The 13,809-nt window shown below is 49.9% G+C and overlaps 1 protein-coding gene across 1 annotated transcript; it reads left to right on the top strand.

The window, feature by feature from the left end:
• The first annotated feature begins 321 nt into the window (after positions 1 to 321).
• On the top strand, positions 322 to 5,209 carry SLC16A6 (solute carrier family 16, member 6). Its single transcript, XM_010085059.1, has 5 exons — positions 322 to 562; positions 1,202 to 1,345; positions 2,233 to 2,361; positions 3,544 to 4,365; positions 4,968 to 5,209. The coding sequence occupies exons 1-5, from the start codon at positions 328 to 330 to the stop codon at positions 5,207 to 5,209; spliced, it is 1,572 nt and encodes a 523-aa protein (XP_010083361.1). The 5' UTR covers positions 322 to 327.
• Positions 5,210 to 13,809: the final 8,600 nt, after the last annotated feature.

Raw genomic sequence — 13,809 nt, 5'->3', positions numbered from 1 at the left:
CCAGGAGCCTGCAGTGGATCTTTCCTGAACTGCATCCATCCGCCCCCGCGCACCCAAACACAGATGACAGCTCCCGGGCGCTGGGTTTTGCTGATGGGAACAACTCGCCCGGGTGCTGAGCAGAGAGTTTCTGCTCCTGGGCTCAAAGAGCGCTGGCAGGAGCGAGACCCACAGGGTGACAAAGGCAGAAACTTCAGCCCAAGTCCGGCATTTAACCCACCCCAGCACAGGGACAGGGATGTTCCAGCTGCTGGGCCATGCCTCTTTCAGCAAAATTAATCTTAAACTGATACCTGGCTCTTTCTCCCATCTTTTTCCAGATCAAAAATGACTGTCAAAGCTGTAAAAATGCCGTGCACCGCTCCCAATGTTTATCCTAAAGTGCCTGACGGAGGATGGGGATGGACAGTTGCGTTTGCTTTCTTCTTTGTGGAAGCCCTAACATACGGCATTATAAAATCGTTTGGCGTCTTCTTTAATGACCTGATGGAAAGCTTTGACGAAACCAACAGCAGGATATCCTGGATCATATCCATCTGTGTGTTTGTCCAGACCTTCACAGGTGAGAGTCGCGGGCGTTGGGCGCGGGTGCAAGGGGCAGGGCTACTGCTGACTCAGCGTACGAGGACCTGGTACCTGTGACCGTCTCTAATGGCTCCGTTAGAGATAACAGCCATAAACCCCAGGGGCTGTGTGCTCCTGAAATACTAAGAAATGTCTGTCTCAGCCCAGCAGTCCCTTTGTGCCCCAGCTCGCATCCTTCTGCGTGGTACAGGGACGTGGTCTGTGTCGCTGAGCCTGGCCTGGCCATTCGGTTCTCATTAGCAAGGGCTAAAAACAAGTTTTGAAACCTAACTCTGGTGTGAAAAGGATTAGAAATATTTTTAGAGTATTTTTTAGAAACATTAGGAAAATTTCAGAGCCTCGCTGAAATCCACTGGTGCCTGTGGATGTTGCTGCAGGTCTGGCCCCTGTCTTAGTCTCTTCTGATGATTTTTAGATTCTAAATGCTGTGAGCTCTGCAGTGCTCCGAGGATGGCTCCGGGGTGATGCTCTGCTGCGTGGGGACAGCTGGCAGGGGAGGTGGCATGTCCCAGGGGCCTGGGCAGGGGGACGAGAAGAGGCTCTGCAGGAGGTGGCAGCTGGTGAAGTTGCTGATGTGAGTGTTGACTGTGGCTCTTTTCCTCTCCCACTCATCCAGCTCCTCTGTCAACGGTCCTCAGCAATCGCTTTGGTCACCGCCTGGTGGTGATGGCCGGAGGGGTGCTGATCAGCACCGGCATGGTCACTGCCTCCTTCGCCCGCAATGTTGTGGACATGTACATCACCATCGGTGTCATCTCCGGTGAGTTCTCCTATTCCCGCACCTGCCGAACGCTTCGCTCGCTCCCGCAGCTTCCCGCAAGCGTGGCTCTGCCCAGGGGACTTTGACCCCCCAGGACACTGGGGGTGCTTGAGAAGCGCTGCTGCCCCTTCTGAGCTGACCTTCCTGTTGCCATAGAGGTGGCGAGCGGGGCTCAAGGCTTGGCTTTGTGCCTGTGTCACCCTGGGACCACCTTGGGATGTGGTCCTCCAGCCACGGCGCTAGCTCAGCTGCACTGATTGCTTCTGGTGGACCGGGATCGCTGGGGAGATGAAAGCTGTCCATGGGTCAAACCCTCCAACCTCTCCCTCTCTCTCTCTTTTATTTTTCACCTGGGGCTTCAGGGGTAGGGGGCTTCTCAGGACAGCCTCCAACAGTATAGACAGAGACAAAGAAGGCATTCAGTAACTCTGCCTTTTCTTTATCTTCTGTCATTTATCTGTTGTTTATCTTTCTGTCTTCTGTCTCTCCAATCTGTCCTGTTTGTCCCACTCACACCCGTGCCCAGGAGCTTGCCTCGCTTAGGGCAGCAATTGCTACCGGCTCAAGCTCTTTAGGCAGATGAGGTCCTCAAAGCGGACCTGCTGGCTGCTGGGGAACAGAAGGCATTATCTAGCAGGTTTGGGGGGGTTGGGTCTGTTGTTTTGTTTTTTCTTTCTTTTTTTTTTTTTTTTTTAATCTTCCCCACATCCAATTAAAAAAAAATAACATTTTGGTTTCCCCAATGATTTTCTTCCAGGGTGACTTGCTGAGTTGGCCGAAATGATACTGTAATCTCGCCACCGGGAAAGCTGACTTAACGTGTTCTCGCATCGGTGTTTCCCCCTCCCTTACTTGTTGTTATGGCAATTTTTGGCATTTATTCACAGGCCTTGGATACTGCCTCTCTTTCCTCCCGACTGTCACCATTTTATCACAGTATTTTGACAAAAGACGTTCGCTGGTCACAGCAGTGGCATCTACAGGGGAATGTTTTGCTGTTTTCTCCTTTGCACCAGGTACAGTGCCCGAACGCTGCGGGTTCATACGTGCATGCCTAAAGGCCAGTACCGCTCCAATCCTTTTCCCAAGCAAACACGAGCCAAAGGCCATCAACACCGGGGTGCTCGGGGACCTTCCCATGAGCCGCTAAAGCCCACAAGGCAGTTGCTCGCATGCCCGTGGCACTCATGCCCTGCAGGCAGCGTTACAAGTAATCCTAGGCGCTGGTCTAACGATGCCTGAGCTGTCCCCAGCCTCGCCTGCCAGAGCAGGACGTGCCGCACCGATCCGGAGCCCGCTGAGCTCCCTATATAGATCCAGCAGGCTAAAAATAAGACCGAGAAACTTCAGCTATTTAAAACACAAGCAGTATACATAACTGCTCCTAAAGGTTAGTGGGCTTGTGCTTAGCACGAGCTGCCAAACAGCTCCAGCCTTTTGGGGACCCTGTCACGTCCCTGTCACCGCCTGTCCTCTGCGGTTCGGGTGCTCCTGTGCTGTGCATGCTGGCTTTCAGATCCTGCCCATCGCAGAGCAGCTTTGGTTGCAAATGAAGGTTTGTAGTGACGCAGCGACATGCACCTTTGAGTAGAGCTCAGACTTCCTCTAGTAGCTGCTTTCAGGGTGGGGTCAGCTGAGAGAGGAAACTCGGCTGCTGAGTTTGTTCTCGTTCACTAAAAATAACGCCACTGGTGTCCTTGTGCATCCCAAACCTGCCAGGACCTCAAAAGTGGCTACTGAGAGGATAGCTCCTGCTAGCCAGACCTTAAATGCAACTTCTAGCTCTTGTCTGCGGCAGCCAATGGGAGGAACGTGGGTGCCAGATGCTGGGTGGCCCTGGCCAGGATGGACCAGGAGGGACCCTGCTCAGCCTCTGCGATTGCTGCTTGGGACCTTCCAGTGATGAATCACAGGATGGTTTGGGTGGGAAGGGACCTTAAAGCCCATCCAGTCCCACCCCCTGCCATGGGCAGGGACACCTCCCACTAGCCCAGGTTGCCCAAAGCCTCATCCAGCCTGGCCTTGAACCCCTCCAGGGATGGGGCACCCACAGCTTCTCTGGGCACCCTGGGCCACTGCCTCACCACCCGCACCTGAATTAAGTTTCGGTTACTTCTCTAGCTGTAAATTCAAATAGCTCTTTGGTGCAACCACAGGCTCTTCTAGTTACACTTTCTTCTTCTGCCCTCTTCCCCCAGCAATTACTGCTCTGAAGGAGCAGATCGGCTGGAGATACAGCCTCCTTTCTGTGGGGGTGCTGCAGCTGAGCATCGTCATCTGCGGATCCCTGCTGCGACCCATCGTCATCAAAGAGCAAGAAGAAGTGAAAGCGCAGCCTCCCGAAGAGCCCACGGAGACCAAGTACATGCTTGAAAATGAGCAAACACGCACCTCAATCGAGTCCATAGACTCAGGAGTAGAAATAACTACCTCACCCAGCAACGTGCCTGGAAAAACCAAAGCAGAGCCGAAAAGTGAAGAACCAAAGGAACACGTGCAGATCCATGTTGAACATAACAGCACCCCTCCAGAACCAAAAACCAAACTACTGGACTTTTCTGTGATGAGAGACTATAGCTTTATCTGTTATGCATTCTTTGGCCTCTTTGCTACCCTGGGCTTCTTCGCTCCCTCCCTCTACATCATTCCCCTGAGTCGCAGCCTTGGCATCGGCAAAGACCACTCAGCGTACATCCTGTCCGCCATGGCCATCGCGGAGGTCTTTGGAAGAATTTCAGCTGGCTGGGTTCTCAACAAAAAGCCTATCCGCAAGATCTACATCGAACTCATCTGCGTCGTCCTGCTGTCCGTAGCGTTGGTTGCCTTCCCTTTCGCCTCGGAATTCTGGGGCTTGATGACATGTAGCATATTTTTTGGGTTCATGCTCGGAACAGTGGCGGGCACGCATATTCCCCTCCTGGCAGAAGACGACGTGGTTGGCATCGCAAAGATGTCTTCTGCAGCTGGAGTCTACGTCTTCATTCAAAGCTTAGCTGGGTTGGCCGGACCACCCCTTGCAGGTAACTCTAAATTTTTTAATTTTTTTTTTTATGTGTTTGACAGCTGTTGGTGCTGTTCTCTGCCTAGAAAGTGTCCTGGCAGCGCTAATCACAGCGCTATCCTAAAAACCCTGCAACTGGCAGAAGGATGCTGTGGGAGCCAGGAGGCTGCTGCAGTGCAGCTCTGCAGAGTCCCGCGGCTGAGGCAGCCTCCACCGAGGAACCTCAGAGCGAGGGAAAATGCTGCAGTGCTCCCCTGCTCCTGGTAGAAACCAAAAACTGGCAGCGCTTCAGGCTCTAGCGAGCGGCAGAAACGAATCGCTCACACTGCGCACGTGTTTCTACCACACACTGCAGTGGGGTGAAGCCTCCATCAGAATAAATAGATACCCCGAGCATCCCTGCAGTGCCCAAAGGCTCCTGGCTTGCCTGAAGGTGACCCTGTGTACCCCTGAACACAATGTTTTTACTTTTTTTTTTAAGGCAGCATCTGTTTGTCATTATCTTTTGGCTGCAAATAAAATGATGCAGTGGTACCCAGAGTAAAAATCCTATAGGAGGGATGGATGGGCGAGGGAGAGGAGAGTCGGTGGTGGCTAACGCTGGAAATGTGTTTTCTGTAGGTGTCTTAGTGGATACGACACAGAACTACAGCTCAGCCTTCTACTCCTGTGCTGCTGGCATGGTCCTGGGTGCCGTGTTTCTGTCCCTGGTGAGACCGTGCAAGGCTGGGCTGTGCCGCCGCCAGCAGCAGTGCGCAGAGCAGAGCGTGGCGGAGGTCGTACCGGATCTACCAGAGGACTTTATTGAAATGGATATTGGAAAAGCAGAAAATTCAGGAAAAGGCTGTGACAGCGTGGCATAAAAAAAACCCCTGTTCCTTCTCCATCTAACGTACTCGGTGTCAGACTGGGGAAAATGTCAGCTCTGCTCCACGTTTTAAAACTGCATTCTAAAGGGAATGTGAAATTTTAAATGTGAACAGTTGCCACCAACACCTTTTTTTTTTAATTATTAGAACGAACTTTTTTAACCAACAATGGAAAGCTCCATAGAAAATACCGATAGCCACATAAGCATAACTTCTGTCTAGCATGAAGATGTGATGCACACTCCTGCTTTCCTGACAAGAACTAAAAGTAAAGGTTCGACTGATCCCAGAAAAACTGAGAACAGCAACAGCAGAAGCAGCCCAGCCTCTGACTGTCCTCACCCATCCCCTACCGCAAATTCCACGCAGTCAAGAAACCGATGATATGAACTGGGGACGAGCATTTTGTACACCCCCAGTAGCCACCTGAATCTTCTTCTGGAAGAATACGGACTCATGTTTTAGATTTGAGGAGGAGGCTAGGCTAGGTAGCTGACTTAAACCATGGCTAATGTTCTTCTAATTAACTTGAACATCACAAATGCTGGGAAATCAGAGGCTCTGGATGTCTTTATGGCCAGTTATTACTGCACATATTTTGTAAGATCATTTTTCTTCTCCCGATGGGTATCCTTAGAACTTTTCTCTATTGATGTACTGTTTCTAATTTAACTAGTATTTATTAATTTATTCTAAGATTGTTAAAGGAGGTTAGCTTAAATAACTGGAGAGGAAAAATCATCTTTTTTCCATAACGGAAAGCTGTCTTTACATCCATCTCTGCAACACCTATCTTGTCTTGCTAGCTTGTGAAATTGTTGGGGAAACTTAACTCTTACAGCATAGGGTATAGCTGGTTTTAATAGGTAGGTCTTAGGTAACACAGTTTTTTTATTTAAAAAAGAAAAAAAAAATAAACTACAGATCCAGCATCTCTTTCATGAGGCCTCAGCTGGTGTCCATGGACCCAGCTCTGCTGCCCACCCCGCAGGGAGGATTTGGCCCAGTATGTCTTAACGTACCTGAGCCCTTCACTCACAGGAGCACGAAGAGATCTTTGCTGCATCACTGAAGAAATGTGGAAACCCCCCGGTACCCAGCCCCTCACACTCTGCTCCCCGCATCGGGCACAGGGCAGGGGTCTGAGCCCTACCCCCTTCCCCGGCTCCCCCAAAGTCAGCAAGAGGGGTTGGTTTTTTGGGGTTTTTTTTTCGTTTTTTTCTTTTTTTCTTTTTTTTTTTTTTGTTTTTTTTGCTGCTGACTTCAGTGAGAAGTGAAGCAGAGCCTGTGCACATCGAAGGCATGAAGGGAATGATCAGAGACACCGTACCGTAGCTGTTCAGTTAGTCTTAACTTTAACAGGAGGGATTCCTCCTCCCGCTGACACAAGCTTGCTTACCCCACCTCTCTGCATCTTACCGCCTCTAGGCAACTCAGGGGGACAAATCAAACAAGTCTGGTTTGGTTTGGGGGGAAAAAAAAAAAAAAAAACCCAAACCAACATTTCTGTGTATTTACGTGGAAGTGGCATCACGCATTAACTGCTACGCTGACCTGTCTGTATTTTTACCAGCCATAAAAATGTGGGACAATCTGTTTAAAAAAAAAAAAAAAAACAAAAACAAAAAAAAACACAACCACTTTTTGGGAAGGTGCTTGATTTGGGTTTTTTTTCCATCTTAAATGTCCAAAAGGAAAATTTAAAAAAAAAAAAAAAAAAAAAAGGCACTCTTGCAACCAAGTGGCTAGAGCAATTCATCCTCACTGCCCGAGACCCACGGTCTCGTGTCCTTCCTCTGCCTCAGCACTTTATCAGAGCCAGCAGAACCTCGCTGCGTTGCACCCAGGACTGGAAGACCCCTTACAGAGAACTCGAGTTTTGTGAACCAGTGAGTCAACGAACAAAGAACGCTGTCGCATTACGATGTACTCTTTTTATTTATTGTTAATTTATGATACTTCAAGCGTTTTTTTGGTAAATGTTCTGTAGACGACAATTGTAAGATGATTGAAGTCTTTGTGATACGAGACCTCACTACAGCACTTTGCTCTGACAACTCTGCTTGGAAGTGGAATGTGGCCTCCAGGTTTTGCGTGTGTGTGGAAGCTCCCTGTTCTGCAGATTTGCGAGGTTCTACTGTAATTTAATTTTTTTTTTTTTTTTTTTACACAACACTTTCCAATACAGCTCGAATAATACGTTTGTCACTGACCTCACAGTACGTTTCTGTTCCTGTCTGTGTCGCGGCACGAGCAGGGGAGCGAGTGAGTATGTGTGTGTGCAGAAGACCCAGAAGCAGGCTTTAATGCGTTCAAAGCAGGATTTGCTGATTTGTTTGTCATGTACCCTAGTGGACTCTGGAAATACTCTAAAACACTGAGTTTTGCAATAAAGTTTTTTTTTCTTCTTTTTTTTTTTTTTTTTAATAAAGAAAATGAAAAAACTTTCTTCCCTCTTCTCCATCCCTTCACCCCGTGGGGTTGTTCAGGGTCCGGCCACCCCTTCCCCTCCCCGATGGGCTGGTGGGAGCGGGGCTGGGACGTGCCCCTTCCTGAAGCAGCGTGTTTACCCCGCAGCTTGGGCAATCCTGCATTCTTTTCCAGGAGTTGCTTGGAAGCTGGTGGCTGAGTGCTGACCTGGAGGGGGCTCTTGTAAACCCTTACCCTGGGAGGGCTGATTAGACGGAGCCTTTTCTTCTGAGTGGTGGCTGAATTGGTGGCACTTGGGAACATTATCCTCGTGTCCTCAAGAAGCACGCAATCATGTAATTATTTTATCATCTCCGAATTGCAGAATACTTTCTCCGTACCAGGCTTGGTGGCTCATGTATCAGAAATCAAGCTCCTAAGTAGCACCACAGTCGCACTGAAGGACAATTTTCTCTCCCTCAAACCTTATTTCTTCCTGAGATGCTCTTCCCTGCTCAGCCCACAACCTCTCGCGTCACCAGACCCTGCAAGGAGTAGTGCAGCCATGCTGCTCCATTCCAAATCTCTGCATGCATTAGATTTGCAAATCGGCTCCTTGCTGGAGGAACCATCACGCCATTGATAAATATTAAGTGCAATTTGTTTTCATTCTGGTTGCAAAAGTCCTAGAACAGAGGGGCTCACGCACACAAACGGCACAGACGTAACGCAAATACCAAAGTCCCGGGAAGCTATTCTGTCTCCGAATTTGACTCTGGCTCAATCACAGCAGTGAACAAACATTATTTGCAACTGCAAAAAAAAAAAGCATTACAAAGGCTGCACACCGTTCACGTAAATAAAAGCACGTAAAACTCCAGCACTATCAGATGTCTCCCTGCACAGAAACAATTTTGAGTAATTTTTCCCACCTGGTTTAAATCAATTGCCCATGACCTCCTCTCTTACCCTGCTATGACAGCACTAAGGCCAGAACAACAGGGTAAGAATTATTTTTATTCAGTGGCATTGTAGATCTACTTTGTACCAGTAAAGCAGAGGACGAGGCAGGACAGCTCGCCCCTGCACGCCGCGGTACCCCTCTCCGGAGCGGCTGTATGAACCCGGGCAGCCAGCGAGGCCAGTGCCAGCCACATGTAAATAGAAGAAATCACCCAAGGTCAGCTTGCAGAAGGACAAAAAGCCCTCAGACCCTAGGTGTCTGTCCTTTCTGAAGCAGAAAGGAAGCCGTCCAGTGGGTTTGTTTGTTGTTTTGGGGTCTTTTTTTTTTTTTTTTTTTTTGAAGAAACCGACAAAACCATTTTTTCATTTGAAATGCAAAGGAAGGGCAAACTCTTGTTCTTTTTCACTTATTTCAGATAAGCCCAGAGCAGGTACTTCAGGGGACAAATGAATATTTTAAAAATAGCTAAACTGGTTTTGGAAAAAAAGTAAAGTAGGTGCTTACAAAACAGTTTGAATGTCTTAACGCTTCCCTTCAGATGTTACTTGTTAGCATCTGAGATCATCGTTTTCCAGCTGCCTGTAGTAAACATGACCTGAATTTTCACAGGGATGCAAACCCCAGCAGCAGCCTTCCTCCCTCCCTCTTCAAACCTCATCCTCAAGATGCTTCACAGGTCGGGTTTAGGAAAACATCCCTTTAACCTCCAGCATGGTTGTAAGGCTGAGACAGAAAGCACCACTGCCTAAAGGAATGACTCGATGTCCACATCAAAAGACAGGACCCCGGTCCCACTGGGATAGTGCCCCAGGGCCGTGCGGGAAAGGCTCCCGGGCATCCCGAGATGCCGTCAGCTGGAGATGCCAGCGTGCAGCTGGGATGCGTGTGTGCCTCCTGCCAACCCGGGAGACCTCTGGGGATCCTGGCAGACAAACACAGAGTTTTTCCCTCCCTGGTTTCACTCCCATGGACTTTTACTTGCAGGATTTGCAAATTCGTGGCCGCGCTAGCATAAAGCTCGCTCTCGCAAATTGCAGCAAGTCATTTAATAAATCAAACGCAAACCCCCCACCCTCCTTCCTACTGCAGTTGTCAAGCTCCAGTTACAACAATTTGTGGTAAAAGATTGCTCGCCAGCACTCTGGCCCGTGTGAGCGGCTCTGCCTCCGTAAAGACAGCCCCCTAAATCACTGCTTTGTCACCGAAGCCACAAGCATAACCGAAAGACTTATTACACACAGACATTATGAGAATAAGGCCGAGGAGACAATAGTTTCCCTTGCTTCCCTTTTGTCAAAGCTTTCATTAACGTTGTGAACGTCTTTTTTCTACTTGATCCGCTGCCGGCTGCTTGCTGCACTCAGCCTGGCAGAGGGATGGCGCAAACCGGCCCCAAAGAGCCCGAGCAGTGGCGAGACCCGGTCGGGCGACGGCAAACCAGGGAGCTGGGCATCACCCTGTGCCGGTCGGGCGACGGCAAACCAGGGAGCTGGGCATCCCCCTGTGCTCCTGCTTCAGCCACCGGCTCTGCCCAGTGACACTGGTACCCCCCGTCCTGCCGAGCATCACCCTGTGCTCCTGCTTCAGCCACCGGCTCTGCCCAGCGACACTGGTACCCCCCGTCCTGCCTCTCCACTCCACTAATTCGCTTCAATCTCCACCAGCACTATGGAGAGTTATCAAAATTGGGCATTTTCAGCACTTCAGGCGTGTCAAAGCTTTTGCCTTTTTCTGTGGCTGGTTTTTGGTTTTTTTTTTTTCAGATGTTGCAAAATGAGACAAAGACCCCAAATCACCAGAGAAGAGCAAAGGCTGTTTGTGGAGTTCTACCTGGGGCTGGAGGATGGCAGGAGACGGGCACACGGGGCACAGGGCAGCCAGCACCAGCATTGCCAGGGGGGTTCCCATTCCCACCGCTGCCCATGCACAGAAATGGGGTGATGCTCCTTCCCAGGCCTTGGTGCAAGCTCCGCATTTGCCGTCGCCGTGCCAAATACCAGCCACCAACACCCCGTACGCCTGCACCTTCCTCCCTCGCATGCCCCGGGCTGCACGGCAACAACGGCTTATCAGCACCGGCCACACGCACAGCCCGGACCCACACCCGCTATCGGGTGCTGCAGGCACTGGGACGGGCTCCTTCCAACTGGTCCCAGCGAGCAAACTGGTCCCACTGAGCAAAGAACACTGGATTTTGGCACTGCTGGGAAAAGCCAGTAAAAAGCTGGGTCCCCCTCGCCCCGGACAGTGGGCACGAGAAGGGGCATGTGCCACCGGAGGAATGTGCTCCCCGACCTCCCTGCTGTTGGCAGGACACAGCCCTTTTCTGAACAGCATCAGCCGCACGTAACCCAGCCAGGGGTTGTGTCCCTGCCCTTGCACCGCCACCGCAGCTTCAGCAGTGCTCGTGTCCATCCCCCCTGCACAGAACCCCCCCGGCCGTGCAAGGCTTTCCCTCCTTCATCCCTGCAATTCCCCGCGCTCTGCCAGAAGGAAAATACTTTGAATAAACCGTACCTGGAGAGGAGGCTGCAGGCACAAAGGCAGTTTTTCTGCTTCTCCCTGTTGCTGGCCGCTCTCCTCCTGCCTCCCCCGGTGCGGGGTCGCAGCCCTTCACAGCTTCTGCCAATATCGCAATCAAGGGCGATCAGACCGGGGACGCTGGAAACCCCCTCCCTCAGCAGCAGCTAGAGCAAATCCTGATGCAAATCCATCACCCAAATATTTCAATAGAAAACCATATTCAAGCTTTACTTCGTGAAATATTTTCATCAAGACAACCCCTGTCCTGCCCAGAGCTGCACTGGTGTCGTCCCAGCTCAGAGATTTTTATTCCAGCTCTTTTTGCACAGCTTCGAATGAGGAGTTTCAACCTCAGGGTTTGTTTTCAGGAGCTAGACACTGACCTTGCAGCCGGACTACGTGCTGGATTCCTCCCTGGTAAAAAGCACCTTCAGCTCAGCAGAGGGGGCAAAGCAGGCAGGTAACAGCGTGGAAAGTGGTAACTGGACATAAATGATGTATTTATGTCAAATTCAATTTTAATAAGCAAGTAAAGAACAGGAATAAATATCAGAGTGTATAAGTGATTCTATTGCAAAAGAGTAATTTAAAAAATACATATAGATATAAATCTAGATACTATATATGTCGATATAATATAATAATATCTATAGAGATGCACTCTGGTGTGTACTTTTCCTTGCAGATAATTCACACACTTCGGAACAATTAATTGCTCGCAGTGTGTAAGACCAGGAAGGGAGCACAAAAGTAGATTTGTGAAGCAGAGAGGAAAAATTAATCCTGAAAATTGTGCCCAGTGGGAACTCTCCCCCATCAGCCTGATCTGGGGCCCGGTACGAGGGAGTCAATTTGCCAGCACAGAGGAGGAAGCATCCTACCTGGGTGATGTAAAGAAAAACGGAAGCTAGCTAAATCCTGGTCACAGTAATTAAAAATCACATCCCAGCACAGGAAATTAAACCTCTGGCAAAAAAAGCTCCAATTAGATCTGTGAAATTGATTATTAAAAAAAAAAAAAAAAAAAAGAGAAACTATGTAAATAACCTGGATTAAAGTTCCAGGCATCTTTTCTTCATCTTCATGCAAACTCTTAGATGCAACCGGACTTTGCTCCTCTCCGTGCAACCCACGCTACGGACAGATCACCCTTTCGCTGCTACATAGGGACACTCATTCCTGCAATTTTATTATGACTCTTATAAAACAGAACAAATTAAGCAGCACAAGTCACTGGCAGCTGTGTGGGACACAGCTCACCCCAGACCCTATTTAGGAAAGAAGCGTTCAAGAGTGATGGAGACAAACATTCCTGGATGCACGTGGCATCAGCAGAGACCAAATACTGTAGCATCACGTTAGCAACCAGCCTCGGCCAAGAGATGATACAAACATGAGCTTTTCGGTGAAGAATTTTTAGTGCACTGGTAGTTCCTTGTGAGACAGTAAATTTTAAAATAGTTCATAGTAAATGACAGAGAGTAACCCTTCAAATACAGGAGCTTTTCTGCATCCATTGTCCGCTCTGCTGACACGCTTTAGTCCTGCAGCCCATCGGGGCGTTGCAATAACCGCTGGTGGCTCCCCTTGGACCCTTGCAGGGGTTTTGGGGAACACATTTGGGTTCCTGACACTGTTTTGCTGTTGTCTTCATGCATTCCTTGATAGTAAGGTCTTCAAGATGAAACTCATTAAATGCAAACGTAATAAGAAAGTGGAAAGATTTAATGTTGAAAGACTAAAGCAAAATAATTCTTTCTCTCCATTGCATTCTACTTCTTGTATTTAAAAACAACACAGTAAATACCGGCCAGAAGGTTTCCAGTCCCTGTGACAGCACAGCCCTTCTGCCTCTTTCCCCAAATACCCTGACTCCTCTGCAACACCTGCTTCTACTTAGCAAAACAAATAAACAGTTACTAACCACAAGCCTAACTCTCTACTACTGACATTTTTTTGCTTGTCTCAGACCACAGTTTCCTTTGGAAACCCTGAACTTACGTGCTCCTTCGGTTTTTACGTCTGTAAGACAGTAGAAAGATGAGAAAAACAAGCAAACATGCACAGACAGGAGCTACAGTATCTACAGCAACAGCTGAAACACAAACTAACGTCGAGGTTGTGAAATCCATCCTGCGAGGAAGTTCAGAACCGGGGCTGGTGATGCCCACCGTGGATGTTAACCCATCCCAAGCGCCAGGTGCGGGTTCCAGGCAGGGTTGGGCAGCAGGGGCCGGGTACCCGCTCCCAGGGCTCAGGGGGTCTGTCCCACCGTGGGACAGGCACCATCCAGCCGGGCACGGGGTTCCCAGGGAGAAGGGCGACAAGAAATCTGCCCAGAGCGTGCTGATGGTGACAGCCCATCAGGGCTCCAGGAGGCCTTGGGATGGCTCTGAGCAACCTGGGCTGGTGGGAGGTGTCCCTGCCCGTGGCAGGGGGTGGCACTGGGTGGGCTTTAAGGTCCCTTCCAACCCAAAGCATTCTGTGATTTTCTGTGATACACCTTTGAAGATGCGATACCCCCATCCGTGAGCGTGGGGCTCTGCGGGGCAGCGGCTGGCGTTACTGGGAGCAGCTGGCTGGTGGTGCTGGGACACGTGCCGTGGGTCCAGGCTCCTCCAGCTCTCCTGTGCCACCAGGACCCCCTCTGCTGGGGTCTGCCTCAGTGGGCGGGTGGGTGGCAGCGGTGCCCTGCGGA

This window comes from Pterocles gutturalis, unplaced genomic scaffold (genome assembly GCF_000699245.1).
Source record: "Pterocles gutturalis isolate BGI_N339 unplaced genomic scaffold, ASM69924v1 scaffold29900, whole genome shotgun sequence".
NCBI lineage: Eukaryota > Metazoa > Chordata > Aves > Pterocliformes > Pteroclidae > Pterocles > Pterocles gutturalis.
Note: the sequence above shows the minus strand (reverse complement) of the source record. Positions and strands in the feature narration are given on the sequence as shown.